General features: G+C 41.0%; 1 protein-coding gene across 1 annotated transcript; it reads left to right on the forward strand.

Annotated features, from left to right (window-relative positions):
* Positions 1-68: 68 nt before the first annotated feature.
* On the forward strand, positions 69-14409 carry lrrcc1 (leucine rich repeat and coiled-coil centrosomal protein 1). Its single transcript, XM_070974258.1, has 19 exons — positions 69-494; positions 641-846; positions 1014-1079; positions 1170-1337; positions 3465-3631; positions 4419-4634; positions 5128-5327; positions 6132-6306; positions 7018-7166; positions 8549-8753; positions 9023-9162; positions 10247-10448; positions 11055-11240; positions 11535-11709; positions 12199-12362; positions 12579-12787; positions 13019-13156; positions 13500-13635; positions 14138-14409. The coding sequence occupies exons 1-19, from the start codon at positions 451-453 to the stop codon at positions 14246-14248; spliced, it is 3057 nt and encodes a 1018-aa protein (XP_070830359.1). The 5' UTR covers positions 69-450; the 3' UTR covers positions 14249-14409.

Raw genomic sequence — 14409 nt, forward strand, 5'->3', positions numbered from 1 at the left:
TAGTCTGTGTTTACCTGGAAAGCTCGGTTGGGAGAATTTAAAGTTTCCCGGATGTTGCCGTTAGTGACGTCATATAAACAGGAAGTCCGACGCCAAAAGCGGCTAGTTCAACTCGACAGAGGAGACGCTAAAAACAAAAACAAATGGTTTAATTAACTCTAGCTTTGGCTGTTAGAAAGTACAATATTACACTTTTGTCTGTTCTAGGTTTTAAAACTGTGCTTCGTGAACGGTTCCGAACGAGTTTGCCTCCTGAGACCGATCGCTACTAAACTTTTGCTAGAATGCTAGGTGGCTAATTCCGACCAAGTTTTGTGCACGTTTAGCCAGACTGCTGCTGTAGATTTGTTTGCTTTTTTAGCTTGCAGACTTTATGCTTGAACGTTACACAGTGTAAAGTTACGGTACAAACGGCTAAGTAAGGGTTAATGCTAGCTGCATGTCGTCGTTATGGGAGATAAGGACCTGAGTCTTATTGACAAGAATATAACAAGGTAATGTTAACTAACCACAGCTCTTTCTTTTTATCAGCAAAGTGGAGCCTTTATTTCCTGCAGAGCAAAATGTTCTGAGCATAAAATGGTCAAGGTTTTTACTTTCATGGTGAATCTGTTGTTTCCCTTTGTTGCTTTCTGTGCAGTTTGCTCGATGTCCCCCTGAGTCCCACTGTAACATCACTCAGTCTTCACTGCAATCACATCCCAAGGATCGAGGGCCTGACCTCAGCTTGCCACCTGCTGCACTTAGATCTTTCCTCCAATTGCATTTCAAAGATTGAGGGTCTAAATTCCCTCACTTCCCTGAGGACTTTAAATTTATCCAGTAACTTAATTACCAAGGTTGAAGGTGAGTCTATAGTCACCACTTTACTGTGACGATAAATATTTTAGCTTTGTGGGTGTTCTTCAGGTAATAATTCATCATTACAGTCTTGTGTTTACTCTGATGTTGCTGTCACTGCTTTATGAGCTGTAAAATCACTTAGTTGTTAATGTCCCCTCCCTTTTTCTCAGGACTGAATGGCCTCGTGAACCTAACGAGATTAAACTTGTCCTACAATCAGATAAACAACCTCACTGGTGAGTTGAATACCAACTGAACTGAGTTTTTGTTTCTACACTCAAATAAAAGCACTAACAAGTGACAAACATGTTGATGCTTTTGATTAGGCTTGCTGTATCTTCATGGCATCGAATACAAGCTGAAGCACATCAGTCTCCATGGCAACCACCTGGACAGCATCAATCACCTCCTGCAGTGCCTGCTGGGATTGCAAGGTTTAAGAGAGGTCACTTTGAGTCAAGATGGCAGAGACAACCCTCTGTGCAGGTCACCAGGTAGGGCATGAAAGGTTGTTTTGGAAATTATTGGCCTGTCACAGATGTACTGTATCAGCACAAGTTAGCTGATATGCAAAAACAAAAACAAACTCACTAAGGTTCAGTCAGAAGTGGTTAAAGTAATTTAATATTTTTGATGCAGAGAGAATGTCAGGCTCTTCTACCCTGTTTCCAAGACTTGACCTTGTCACAAAGGTTTCGAGGATTCTTGGTGAAAATGTGTTTGTTTACATATACACTCAGACTTACACACTCAGTTGCCAGTTTAACGGCTACACTAAGCTGCAATCCTGATTTCAAATCAGTGAGGACTCTGTATAAAACACAAACAAAAACAGAAAGCAGTTATTTTCAAGGAAACTGTGTTTACCGACAACAGTTTTACAGTGTTCCCAAACTCATGTAGTAATATCCTTTATCCAGGCATGTGTTCACAAAGTAGTGAACCTCCCTCCATCCTTGCTTGTGAACGACTGAGCTTTTTGAGGATGCTCCTTTCATAATCAATCATGATACCATCACCTGTTACCAATGAATCTGTTTACCTGTGGGATGATCCAAACAGGTGTTTTTGGAGCATTCCACATCTTTCTCAGTCTTATGTTGCTCCTGTCCCTTCTTTTCTGAAATTTCACCTTTTCAGACTTTCATGCAAGGGCTTATTCACACAAAAATGGCTCTATATACTTGTAGCACTGAACAGACTTGCAGTTTGTTTGGGAGAGATGTTTTTCTGAACACACTTATTATGAGCTCCTTTGGACAACGTCATGTGCCAAAGGAATGTAATAAAATGTTATACAAGTGCCCTGGACAAAACCTTTCATTTATGAAGGTAATAATGTTCAGTTTGTGCTGATTCAACTTTATGACCCTTTTGGAGGCTTAATCTTTTGATAGTGTATCCACCACATTTATATAAATGAGGGTAGACTAAATATTAAAAAACCTTTCAGTGTAACATAATAAATGGACTGCATTTATATAGCACTTTTCTAGTCTTACCAACCACTCAAAGTGCTTTACAACACAAGTCAGCATTCACCTACACACCTACACATGTTCATACAGTGATAGCAGAGGCTACCATGCAAGGTGCCACCTGCTCATCAGGTGGCTATTCACACACCAATGGCACAGCATCACAAAGCACAACCTCGTATCAACACTCTCTAAAACAACTTGAACACCATACTGGTTATGGTGAAAGCAGGATTATTTGTAGGTGTGTTGTAGACTGCAGTAGTTTAAGGTGTGCTGAATAAACTGTCAGCTAAGTGTATACTTGCTAGACATTTAAAAAGCATAATAATGGACCTCATTAGTATGTGCTATAAACAGCCGATTTCTTTCTTCTCTCGTTGAGGGACCAAGTGATAGTGTAATGATTGGGTATGAAAGGGGCGTCATTGAAAGGCTCAGTCATTCACAAGCAAGGATGGAGCGAGGTTCACCACTTTGTGAGCACATGATTGTATAAAGGATATTACTACAGCAGCTGTTGTCTGTAAACACAGTTTGTTTGAAAGTGAAATGATGATCGCATTCTGTTTTTATTTATGTTTCACGGCATCCCAGCTTTTTTGGTACTGGGCTTGTAGTCCAAGTGATAGCTACTTATAGTGATGACTGTGGTCTATTTATCTTTCCGTTCATTTTATGTCTGTATGTTTTAACTTTATTAACAGCAGTGGTATGAAGGTAAACCTCTTCCCCCTGTTTTCCTTTAAGTTATGCTGTGCACCATTTATCTATGTCTTCCCGTTCCTGATTAATTCACAGCATAAGTTGTTAAAAGCATGGCTTCAAATCCATGAGGCATACTTAAAGCATCCCCACAACCCCTGCTGTCAATATGCGTAGATGCACATATATTAGCAGTGCTCAGACCTCATTAAGTGAGCCACATCAGTTGTGCATATGCGGATAGCACACACAGAAGAGGTTACTCATTTATAGATTCATTGATTTTATGCAACATAACAGACCATAACACCTGCTGTTTCATCCAGGCCATAAACCACTGATGTGACAATACTGAATAATGGCGTTCATGGGCAGTCACGCAGCTCTAGCCTAGTCAAGTTTTTTTTTTAATATATGTGTGTGACTGTCTTGCTGCAGGTTACTGGGAGATTGTTATGCAGTCCTTGCCACAGATCTCTATTCTGGATAGCCTGGACCGGCTGGGAAATCCATCACATCTAGGTCTCGTGAGTCCCCGTGATATCCCTGGTCTTGAGGACTATATGGACCTCCTGCTCTCCTCAGACACTAGTCACAATGAAGCGGTAATTTTCATGCCTTATACCACTATCTTTAATTATAATGACCATATTCAATTTGTTTTCTTAATGCAGCATTTATTTAACCAGGAAGTCTCCTGAGATAAATTGTCTTTCTTTTTGCAAGAGATAATGGCCAACATGGCAGCATGGAAGTATTAACACATGGTCAAAGAAGAAGACACACATGCTGTTTGCAGCGTTCATATATAGCACAATAGACAGGCATGAGAGAGAGTCACTTTATTTTAAAACAGTCACCATTCCACATAAAATGGCCTTGTATGTGGGTTTTGAAGACCTCATATGAAGGCAGCATTTCTAAATGAAGTTATCCAAAATGCTTTACTCCCAAATCCAACTTTGAAGGTCTTCTTTCCTGGAAAATTCATACACACATGCGGGGAGGAAAGTGTGTTTTTCCACTGCACCACCTGTCCTCTCACTTTCCGAAAGTGCTAACAGAAAAAGGGCAGTGTTATATTACTGAACACGTTTCGAAGACTTAATTACTTAGGACCATCTTGCTGTGAAGTGACAATGCTGATCATTGAACCATGGTGTTACCCTGCAGTGTTATGTATTTCAGTGGATTTATACCAGGATAGTGAAAGTTGATGAAACTGCTCTCTTTACAGTACCAATAAGTTACTTTGCACATTGATTGCTCCAGATGGTAATAATGTTCAGTTTTTCTCATTAGCAAAATCAGGTACAGTGAAGTATGACACACCCTGATATAAGAACGTGTTCCCAGTGAAATGAAAAAAACTCATTTAAGTTTCCATTGCAGGTTAGAGGGGATGTTCCCCTCACCACACCCCGCATCGATGAGGTGCTGACCCAGTTTCGTCAGCGGATTGCCTCTGAAGCAATCACAGATTCGGTCCCACAGCCTGACGGCCAGAGCCTCCAGCCGGTTCGTTCCGCTGTGGCTGATCCTGCAGACCCTGTTAATGAAGAACGCATCAGGAAACTGGAGCACCAGGTGTCCCAGCTCATCCAGAAGGTGCCTATTTAACACTCCTGACAGCCATTAACTCATTTATGAAGAAATATTTGTTGCTTGGTGTGCAGTGAGTGAGATGAACATGTTAGTAGGTTATTTCTCAGTAGGAATCAATTGTATTTGGCCTGCAAACATAGCTAAAAGTCCTCTTTTAAAAATGTGTTATAGATACATTCAAAAGAACGTTTGTCTCAAAGATGAGCATTAAGCCTGCTTACTTTTCTATGTCTAGAATTGTCAGTTGTGGTATCTAGGCTATATGGTAGCTTGTATGACACATATATTTGTTTACCTTTGTTGTGATGTCCTTATATTTGAATCCATTCACAAGCTGTATTCTAAGTGTTCCAGTTCGTGTTTATTCTATGCCTATCAAATATACCCCATGTTTTATTAATTTGTTATTTAGTTTGGAATGATTTAAACATGTAGCCTGTTGAATATTCATTTTATCCCATCAAGTATTATCAGCATTTCTGCTATATTCTCTCAGGCCCCTGCAGGTGACAAATCCAGTAGCTCTACTCTTTTTGCGGTGGCGGTACGGAAAGCCAAGAGGGACACAGATCGCACGTCGGAGAGTGAGTGTGACAGCGGGAAGGAAAACAGGAGGCGCAGCAGGATCCCCAAACACAGTAACAGCATAACATCAAGGACGACGCCGAAGGAGATCAGGGGCCGGACGTCAGACAGGTGATTCTGTGCCTGCATTAAAAAGATGTTTCAGATGTCAAGTTAACCAATCTGTAGTGAAAGTAGTTTGTTTCGCCATCTTGTTTACATGTGTACTCCCAGTTAACTGCCACCCCCACACCACAAAGGCCCGCATTTCTCAGAGCTCACTGTTAATGTTTTGAAATTCAACTGTACGAAGATATTTAAGCCCTGTTGGACACTGTAACAAAATCAGGGAGTGTACCTTTGAGTAATGATAAACACATTCATGCACTTGCCAAAATCTGACTCAGAAGTATTTGTGATACAGTAATTGACAAAGTCTGCATTCATAATAATCAAACACAATATGCAGAAGTGGATATTTCCATTTTGTTCGGTATGCATCAACCTAACATCATCAGGTCTCTTGATGACAGAGGAAATCCTTTTTCCTCTTAGCTGAAAGGGGGTGGTGCATTTTCTTCTCTGAGTGATGAGGTAAACTTTCCTCCTCTCTGTTAGAAATTACAGCTGTCATCTCACTCCTGTGATTAACGACCATGCTGCTATGGTCTACCCCCTCATCTTACTTCATCAGCCACTGATGACATGTGCTTAGGATTCAGTAATTTAACTTAAGTAAGCCCCCAACTGTCCTCATCAAAAGCAAGGTGATTTTAAAATATTAGCTCCAAAATCCATTCAAAGTTGTTCAAACTTCACCTGCCTATAAGAGTGAGCAAGTCATCTGCTTTGACCTTTATAGAGCCAGACATCTAGAGGGCTGTTTATAATCAATTTTGCTGCTGGTTCAATACCTGTGATTTGTTTTATGTGCAGCGATCAAGAGAATCATAAACAGAGGAGTTCAAAGTCTGCTGCGGGGCCCCGGAGGAAGGCTGGCGGCACAGGGGGTGTAGAAGCAACGGGGCCAACAAGGAGGGCACCTTTGAGAGCCGCGAAGGCCTCAGGCGTCATGAAAACCCAATCCACCGAGGAGAAGGAAACCTACAGGGTACGGCATGGATAGGCCACCCGCTGCCTGAATGGCAGCTTCTATTTTTATTGAAGGAGTGTATTATGGAAAAGATTATGTCCCCATAAAAGAGAGGAGTAGACATCCTCTGTGTGTTTGCACCCATATCTCTGTGAAAGCATATTTTTGTTGTTTTGTATTTCTTTTTATTTTACACAAAGCTATTATATAAATGAAACAGGAACAGAATAATAGATACCACTTGTAAAAATAACTGCAAAACAAAGACGACAACAAAATAACATTTTTCATTCAACTTTTTGCCCTTTATGACATAATTCTAGCCAGTAACCTAAAAAAACCCCTGATAGCTATGTGCCAATATTTCCAAAGATGCTTCCATGATAAATTATTTTATATGTAGTCATAAAATATTATTATACTTAGGAGTCCACCATCTGTTTGGTTATTAAAAGCAAAAATAAATCCGTGGATGTCATCACTTGAGGCCATTCATCAAACTTTGTGCAACTCCCTGCAGAGCCACAAAAGGCTTTATGCAAGTTTTTTAACATATGCAGTAGCACTCCCCAAGAACTTAAAGCTGTTTGATGTCTAAGTTCCCATGAGTTCCCCTTTATTCTTTCAATATTCTTTACAGGGACTACAAAAAATGTATATACGTATATCAAGTACTCAATGTTGTTTAGTAATACTTAGTATTTGTTGTTTTTGCGTATGTGCACTCAGACTATTGTGGAAGAGCGTGACCAGGAAAGAGAGAGGCGTTGGAAGGCTGAGCAGGCTGTGAGGAAACTAACAGAGGATCTGAAGTGCCTGCAGACCAAAGTCAGCGAGGAAAAAGACCTTCAGAGCATGGCCCTGCACACCACTGACCGGTAAGAGGAAAACTGGCCGGACTCACAGACGCACACGTTTACGCTATGCACACAAACTGCCACATGAATTGGTACAACAGCTCTAAAACGGATATCATGATGAAAAGGGATAATTGAACTTGTCTCTGTGGATTTTAGTTGTCAACTGCATAATGGATTCTCATCCATTTCTGCCCCCTTCATCTTCTGTATTGGCTCTCCTGAGACCAGGACCTGCAGCCTGTCTCATCCTTGAACAATGAGTATCCATCCCACCATTAAAATTCTTCACGATTATTGTCCCATAGCCTCTCATGAAATGAAGCACACACTTTGGCTCCATTACCACAAAACTTTAAAGTATGCCTGCAGTTGTCTGCGATAATAAAGCTATTTAGTATAAAGATCACTACCCCACACAGCCATCCTTCTTATGTGCCTTATATTTCAATTCCAGAGGCTATAATTATCTATAATTAAATATTCCTATCTCTGTCCCTACACACGTGAGACCATTTGGCTGTGAGCTTCCTTCCTTCTGCACTGCACAAATAGAGCCAGGTGTAGCTGTTTTGTGCACTTGCTCTTGCTTGTATCACTGCTTAGATAAATCTACATTATGGGTGTAATTAGAAGCCCAGTGACAAGCATATGTCAGCGGTATTACATGAATCAATCTCAGCCGTCACTTTCTAATGACATTGAACACGGCTGCTATTCTTGCTCATCAGGAGACAGATTACGGGGAAATGAGTCATCATAGCAAATTTAAAGAGAGAACTACTGTAGGTGGTTGAACAGAGCCGTAGTTATATGTGTGTCATGGTTTCTCTGGGCTTGTTTTTTCAGTTGTTTTTTTTCTTTATATCAAGGCATACATATTTACCATTGACTAGTTGCTTATTAGCATGCATGTAAGTAGCATATTGGCATATTAGTCATTGTAAAGCATGTGTTCATGTGTTCATGTGTGCAAGAATTCATGTGTAAAAATGTCCTTATTTACTATAAATAAGCAGTAATTAGGAGGTTATTGGGGGAAAAGCATTGGTTAATGGCCTCATAGTTGTAAATTATGTGTACCGTAATATAAAGTGTTACCATTTTTTTTATTTTCATCAGACTGCCCTTTTATATAGTGTTTTTCTCCCCTATTTCCATTTTCACTGTATTTCCATTTTCTCTCCCTTGAGATAAGATTTCCACTATTATAATGTCAGATTTCTTCAATTTCACAGGCCATCACATTTATAACAGTGGGAGATAAAACACAGAGGACAATCAAGGTTATCACATAATTGTTAGTTGTTGCATAAACCAGTTTCCATACACGGTAAAATAGACATTCAGGGTATCATTCCTGCTGCTACTGCACACTGTTGTTATGCTTTCTCCCCATCCAGACTGAAAGATCTGTTGCTAAAGGAGAGATCGGGACGTTCTGAACTGCAGACTCGTGTTGAGGAGCTGGAGGGGAGGTGTCAGTCCCTAACGCAGCAGCTGGAGCAGGCCCGCAGCAGTGAAGAACAACACAAGACTGCACTGCATAGACTGGAGGAAAGCATCTCCCATGGAGAGGCACTCCGGGCTCGCCAGCAGGCTGAGGAGGTACAGCTGTTGGTTTAGTATACCCTAGAACCCTCGTATCACCATTTGGATACAGGAAGTGTTAGCTGGTCCCTACAAATTGTCCACATAGAAAGCAGAGCAAAGTTTATTTAGAGACACACAAATCTAAAAATACCATTCATTATTATACCATATACTCTCCTGCAGAGTCAATACATGCAAACCGATGAAACGATTTAGCAGACAGGGTCATTCAGCTCTGACAGTATATGACAGGCGGGTATAAAACATGTGCTGACCTTCCTCAGATGAAGCGACAGCAGGAGCTGGAGAACAAGGCAGCAGCTCTGAAGAGAGAGTTGGACATCCAGAGAGCCTCAGTGCATCAGCATAAAGACAAAGTGCAGCAGCTGCATGAACTGCTCGCATCCAGGGAGCAAGAGCACAGGTACAGCTGAACCTGAACTTCTTCCTCTGAGTGATGGCTCCTACAGAGATGCAAAAAAAAGTAGAATAGTTTTGATTATTTCACGTCAGAGCTTTCTTTGCCTGTTTTGTTTTCGTTGTTCTGAATGACAAGTGTCTATCCGGTGAAGAGTATTCAGCAATATTTGAATGGATGGACTGTTACTTATGTGGTCGTGAGAAATTAGAGAGAGAAATACTTAAAGCAGTGATGGGGAAACTTTTTCCTATCATGGGCCATGATTTTTTTTTTTTTTAACATCCTTTAGGGGTTATTCTAAATTATTGAACACATATATCCCCTGACAAGAATGTTTTTGTTCGTCTGAGCTACTTTCTTTGTATTAATGAATTGCCTCTCGGGCCTGACCCAACGGTCTTGCGGGCTGTATACGACCCAGAGGCCAGATGGATAGGTTCATGATTTTTCAAACAGTAGTCAGGTGCTCATATGAACACTGAAACAGGTTTCTCTTGCTGTAATCATTTCTCTTGTTCATGCTGATAATTACAATATCCCTTCCTAGTATGCTTTCATTAAGCGTGAATCTTACTTTTGGAAATGATCTTCTCACGATCAGTACGAGCACAAGGAGTGAGTACAACAAGCCCAACCCATTTCAAGGATCATTTGGTCACCTGCTTATTGCCTTATTGCCCTGAAAAATTGTGAACGGATCTTAAATCAAGTTTTCTGAGGCTTTTAATATTTAAATGCACCAACTGCTTTTCAACAGTTGCAACTTTCCTTCAGAAATCTGCTACATTCAAATTAAAGATTCAAATAACTGCCTTTTAATATTTAGTCGTTGGTATTAGTTTCATGCCAAGTGTGTTCAGCATATGTCAGACATTCATCATTTAAACTCTTTATTGGAACACTTTACTGTTTATTCAACCCTCAGCTTACTGTGTTTATTGAATATTCTTACATTTATTTTAAATAACAGCTGGAATTTCATGTTATAATCCACAAATTAATAAGTGCAACCTGTCCTGTTTGTGGTAACGCAGCAGTAGCTGTTTAAACAGGTCAATGCACCATCCCTGTTTGCACTGTTTTACAGAAAACAGCTGGATTTGCGGTTGCAGCCCGACGGGGTGGATTTCCGCGAGGCAGTGGCAAAAGAAGTTGCATCAGTGGAGCAGAGGCACACCCACAGGGAGGAGGAGCTGCAGGAGAAACTGGCAGAGGGCAGGAAACAGTACGCTGCGCTGGAGGATGAGTTCCGCATGGCACTAACCATCGAAGCTGCTCGCTTCTCTGAGGTCTGCTAGAACATGGACACCTGCCATACAGATGGCCTTTCATCACTGTGGTGTTGTCCTAAATTTCACTCTACATTCTCTGTACAGTGCAGCTGATAAATTATTACTGTGTCCAGTAAAAAGTGGAGTGATTGAACTGGAGTTGAACCCAGTCGAGATAGACTTTTTTTTCCAGCCTGATTGTGAAAGCTGAGGTTGAATTAGGATCATCACTCTGGACAAGTATGTGTGATTGCCACAGGAGGAAAGCTATACAAAAAGATTGGATTTGAATCAATCTGTACTTTCTCATTATGGCTACGATTTCATTCACCCTCTGCACAAAATGTAATCTAGTCTTGACTGCCACCAATTTTCTACTTTAAGTCTCCAACCTTTGACTGTTGGAAAAGTGTGAGTAAGATACACATTTCCAGCCAAACCCTCATTCATGGAGACCTTTAAAAGATTGCTGTTCTTTAAATAAACTCTGAAAACTTTTCTGTCAGACATCAAATGTGACGTTGATTGACGAACATATCAAGTTTGTTAATGCTTGGACCAAAAGTCCTTCACTCTGTTCAACTCCAAGGCGCCTTGTTCACGTCCCACATTGTGTCTCTGCAGGTGAAGGAGGCTTGTGATCAGATGACTGCAGAGCTGTTGGAGCTCAAGGCGACCCTCGTCCAGTCGCAGCAGAGGGAGAAGAAATCAGGCTCTCTGGTGCAGGAGCTCACGGCCATGGTCAAAGAACAGAAGAACCGCATCTCCGAGCTCATGAAAGCCAAGAGAGACGCTGTCACTGATCTAAAGGTACAGCACTTTAGTTAAAGTGAGCTCTGGATGATTTTTTTTCTGCAGCACTTAAAGGAAATTAAGAATAAATTGCCTGATAGGGTTTGAAAAATCACATTATATATGAGATATAATGGAGAGGAACAGAGGAGGGATCAATCATTGCCTTTCAGAAATAGCTCAGCATGAACCTGTAGGAGACATCTTTGAGACATCATGAATACTGAATGGGTTCAGCTGCCTTTCCATCTGTCAGCCATGACACATGGCCGTTGATCATTAATACTGTGTCTCTGTCTGTTCCTCTGCCAGAGCCGTCTGCATTCCATGGAAGCAGAGGTGGAGCAGGACCGACGTCTCAGCCTGCAGCTCGAGTTGCTCAAGAAAGATAAGGCGCGACTGTTGTCTCAGCTCACAGCTCAGGAGTCGGTGATAGACGGCCTCAGGGCAGAGAGGAGGATCTGGGGCCAGGAGCTCGCTCAGCAAGGTGGGAGAGTGTTATAGTGCATGACTCACATTGACAACCAGTTTTAGTTTATCACAAACACTAGTGCGGGTCTTCCCTTTAGTCCAGCTCTATAATGCATTGGTCCTTTAGATGTGCCATAAAGGCCACAGCCAAAGGGAGTCACTCTTAACATTTTGGAGATTGTATTGTAGAGTCTGCGTGACGGAGACATTTGCTGTTTGGTTGATGTTTTACTTTATCTGTATCATAGAAAGTCTGCCATCTAGTGCTTATTTGCAAGAAACACACTCTTACAGGCTATGTAAGTTAATTGTATATAGAACATTTTCAAAATGCTTTGATCAGGCATTAAAGTGCAGAAAAACAACATTTTAAAGGCACTGACAAGCAAAATAAAGGAATAAGCAATACAATGAATAAAAAGATACTAATGTAGAAAGTTTAACATTGAATGCTGTCATGAGAGACTTAATAAAATTTACATTTTAATGTATTTGTCTTCACTAGGAGTTTCCTTGGCTCAGGATCGTGGACGCCTGGAGGCCAGGATTGAGGTGCTGGGTGCTGAGCTGGAGACTCAGAAGAAACAGAATGAGAGGGACAATGATGCCCTAAAAATCAAAGCCAAGATCATGGATGACCAAACAGAGACCATCCGCAAACTCAAAGAGGTAGTAGGATACTTTGATTATTATAATCAGTGTGTTTTCTAAAAGCAATACAACATCTTACCAGAACTTGCCACTACTTCAGTGTTCAATGCACATTTGTATATTAGAATGAGCATTGTATGTGAGTTGGTGTATGTATTTATATATATGTCTTGTTTTTGTCTGAAGACTCACTGAAACAGTTTCTCTGTCTCTTCTGCCTTCCTGCTGTCTAAGGCTTTGCAGGAGCGCGATGATCAGATCCGCAGGCTGCGTGAGGAGACGGTCCAGGCCAAGAAGAGGCTCCAGCAGCAGCAGGAGGAGGAAACAGCTCGGCAGGCTGAGCTGAGCGAGCGGCTGGAGCATCTGAGCCTGCGCAAGGAGGAGCTGAAACAGCAGCTGGAGGACAAGGAGGCAGAGCTGGAGGAGGTCAAAAGAGTTTACAGGCAAGCGTCCCAGCACAAATACAGAGCCACACGGTGTATCATTGTAAATTATAAAAGTAATTTGCAAGTATTGGTTAAGAAGACTAACTAATGTTGTCATATTGTTTATCTTATATTATAGTAGTAATACTCAGTATGTATTTATAAGTGGGTCTGCTTCATCAATTCACTTTCTTCACCATCATCATGTTCTGTTTTTTTCTATTTCTCTCTATCTATTCTTTGTATCAGTGATTCCAGGCAGAAGTGGCAGGAGAAGGCAGACCTGCTCACTCGGCTGGAGAGCCAGGTGAAACGCATGAAGGACAACTTCGACTCCAAGGAACGTTTGCTGCTGGAAGAAAGAGATAAAGCAACAGATGCTCACAGGTATGGCACAATATGGCAGGCACTGTAGAAATGTCTCTTTAAAAGTCCTTTTGCTACAAAATCAAGCATCATGCTAACGTAACCAAAATACATATGATGATGTACAAAAGGAAAAGCCAGCTACGTATGTTTCACTCTAAAATGTTTCTCTCTGCCAAACCCCAAAACTGGAGAACTCTGAAGATAATTTTGATATCATATGGATCATATTACCTGTTACATTATAACATTATCATTTCTGCCGTCCACCTGAAGAAAATGAACCAATTCTACCCAAGAGACAAGACACCATCCTCAAAGGTAAGGCACTTACCTTGTGTAACATTATGTTGTTGTCCTGCAGAGCTGCAGTAGACAAGCTACACTGTGTGGATGATGCATTTCGTCGACAGCTCGAGTCTGCCCAGGCCACACATCAAGCTGAGCTGTTTCGACTGGCGAATGAGAAGCAGAAACAGATTGAACAAGCCAATCAGAAGGTAAAATTTAGACACTTTTTACAAGAATGCCTGGTTTTGCTACAAGTTAGAAGGCGGAACAGAGGTGCTTTGTGCCAGTGTGTCTATATACGCCAAATATGAACACAGGCCAAAGTGGTACATTTTTGACACAGCAGATCTTTGTCTTTCGAGCATACTAACATACTAGTCATACTAAGTATGATGTCCAAATGAGCATTCCAACTACAAGGATTTTGTATAGGTGAGAAATGCCCACATGTATATTAGATTAAGAAGAATTTCTACATATGCAGACATGTGATACAAAGAAGATGCATTGCTTGAGTACACTTCACTGTGAACTGTCTGCTTGTAATGGCTAACTTAATTGTTCATGTAATAGCGAGTATGCAGTTAGTGCTGATTGAGTATGCAGGAGGCAGGACATTAGTATGTGATTTCGAACACAGCGACAAGACATTTTGAAAGTCATGAATTTGTATGTGTTTTGCATCTGAGGCTGTCTGTGTGTCTTCTTCAGGTGTTTGAGGTGGAGGAGGAGATGCGTCAACTCCTGGAGGAGACAGAAACTAACAAGAGAATCATGGAAGAAAAAATGAAACGTCTCACAAGTGTACTAAAAGACTTTTAACACATGAAACATGACTGATATGCGGCTATGGCAATGTCTGTATTTAAACACTAGAGATTATAAAAGTTGCACATAGTTTTTTTTTAATAAATCAGTTTATTTCCATTTGTTAAGTTATTGTTGTATTTAGTTATGATTTATCCAATAAATTCTCACTTGAG

The sequence above is a fragment of the Chaetodon trifascialis genome, chromosome 11, assembly GCF_039877785.1.
Source record: "Chaetodon trifascialis isolate fChaTrf1 chromosome 11, fChaTrf1.hap1, whole genome shotgun sequence".
NCBI lineage: Eukaryota > Metazoa > Chordata > Actinopteri > Chaetodontiformes > Chaetodontidae > Chaetodon > Chaetodon trifascialis.

What these genes read in the sequence shown, in the direction of transcription:
- lrrcc1 (XM_070974258.1), top strand. Translation starts at nt 451, where the DNA reads ATGGGAGATAAGGACCTGAGTCTTATTGACAAGAATATAACAAG. An exon ending in TCCAGGGAGCAAGAGCACAG is followed by an intron (nt 9,163 to 10,246) that starts GTACAGCTGAAC and finishes ACTGTTTTACAG; the next exon opens with AAAACAGCTGGATTTGCGGT. An exon ending in AAGCTGCTCGCTTCTCTGAG is followed by an intron (nt 10,449 to 11,054) that starts GTCTGCTAGAAC and finishes GTGTCTCTGCAG; the next exon opens with GTGAAGGAGGCTTGTGATCA.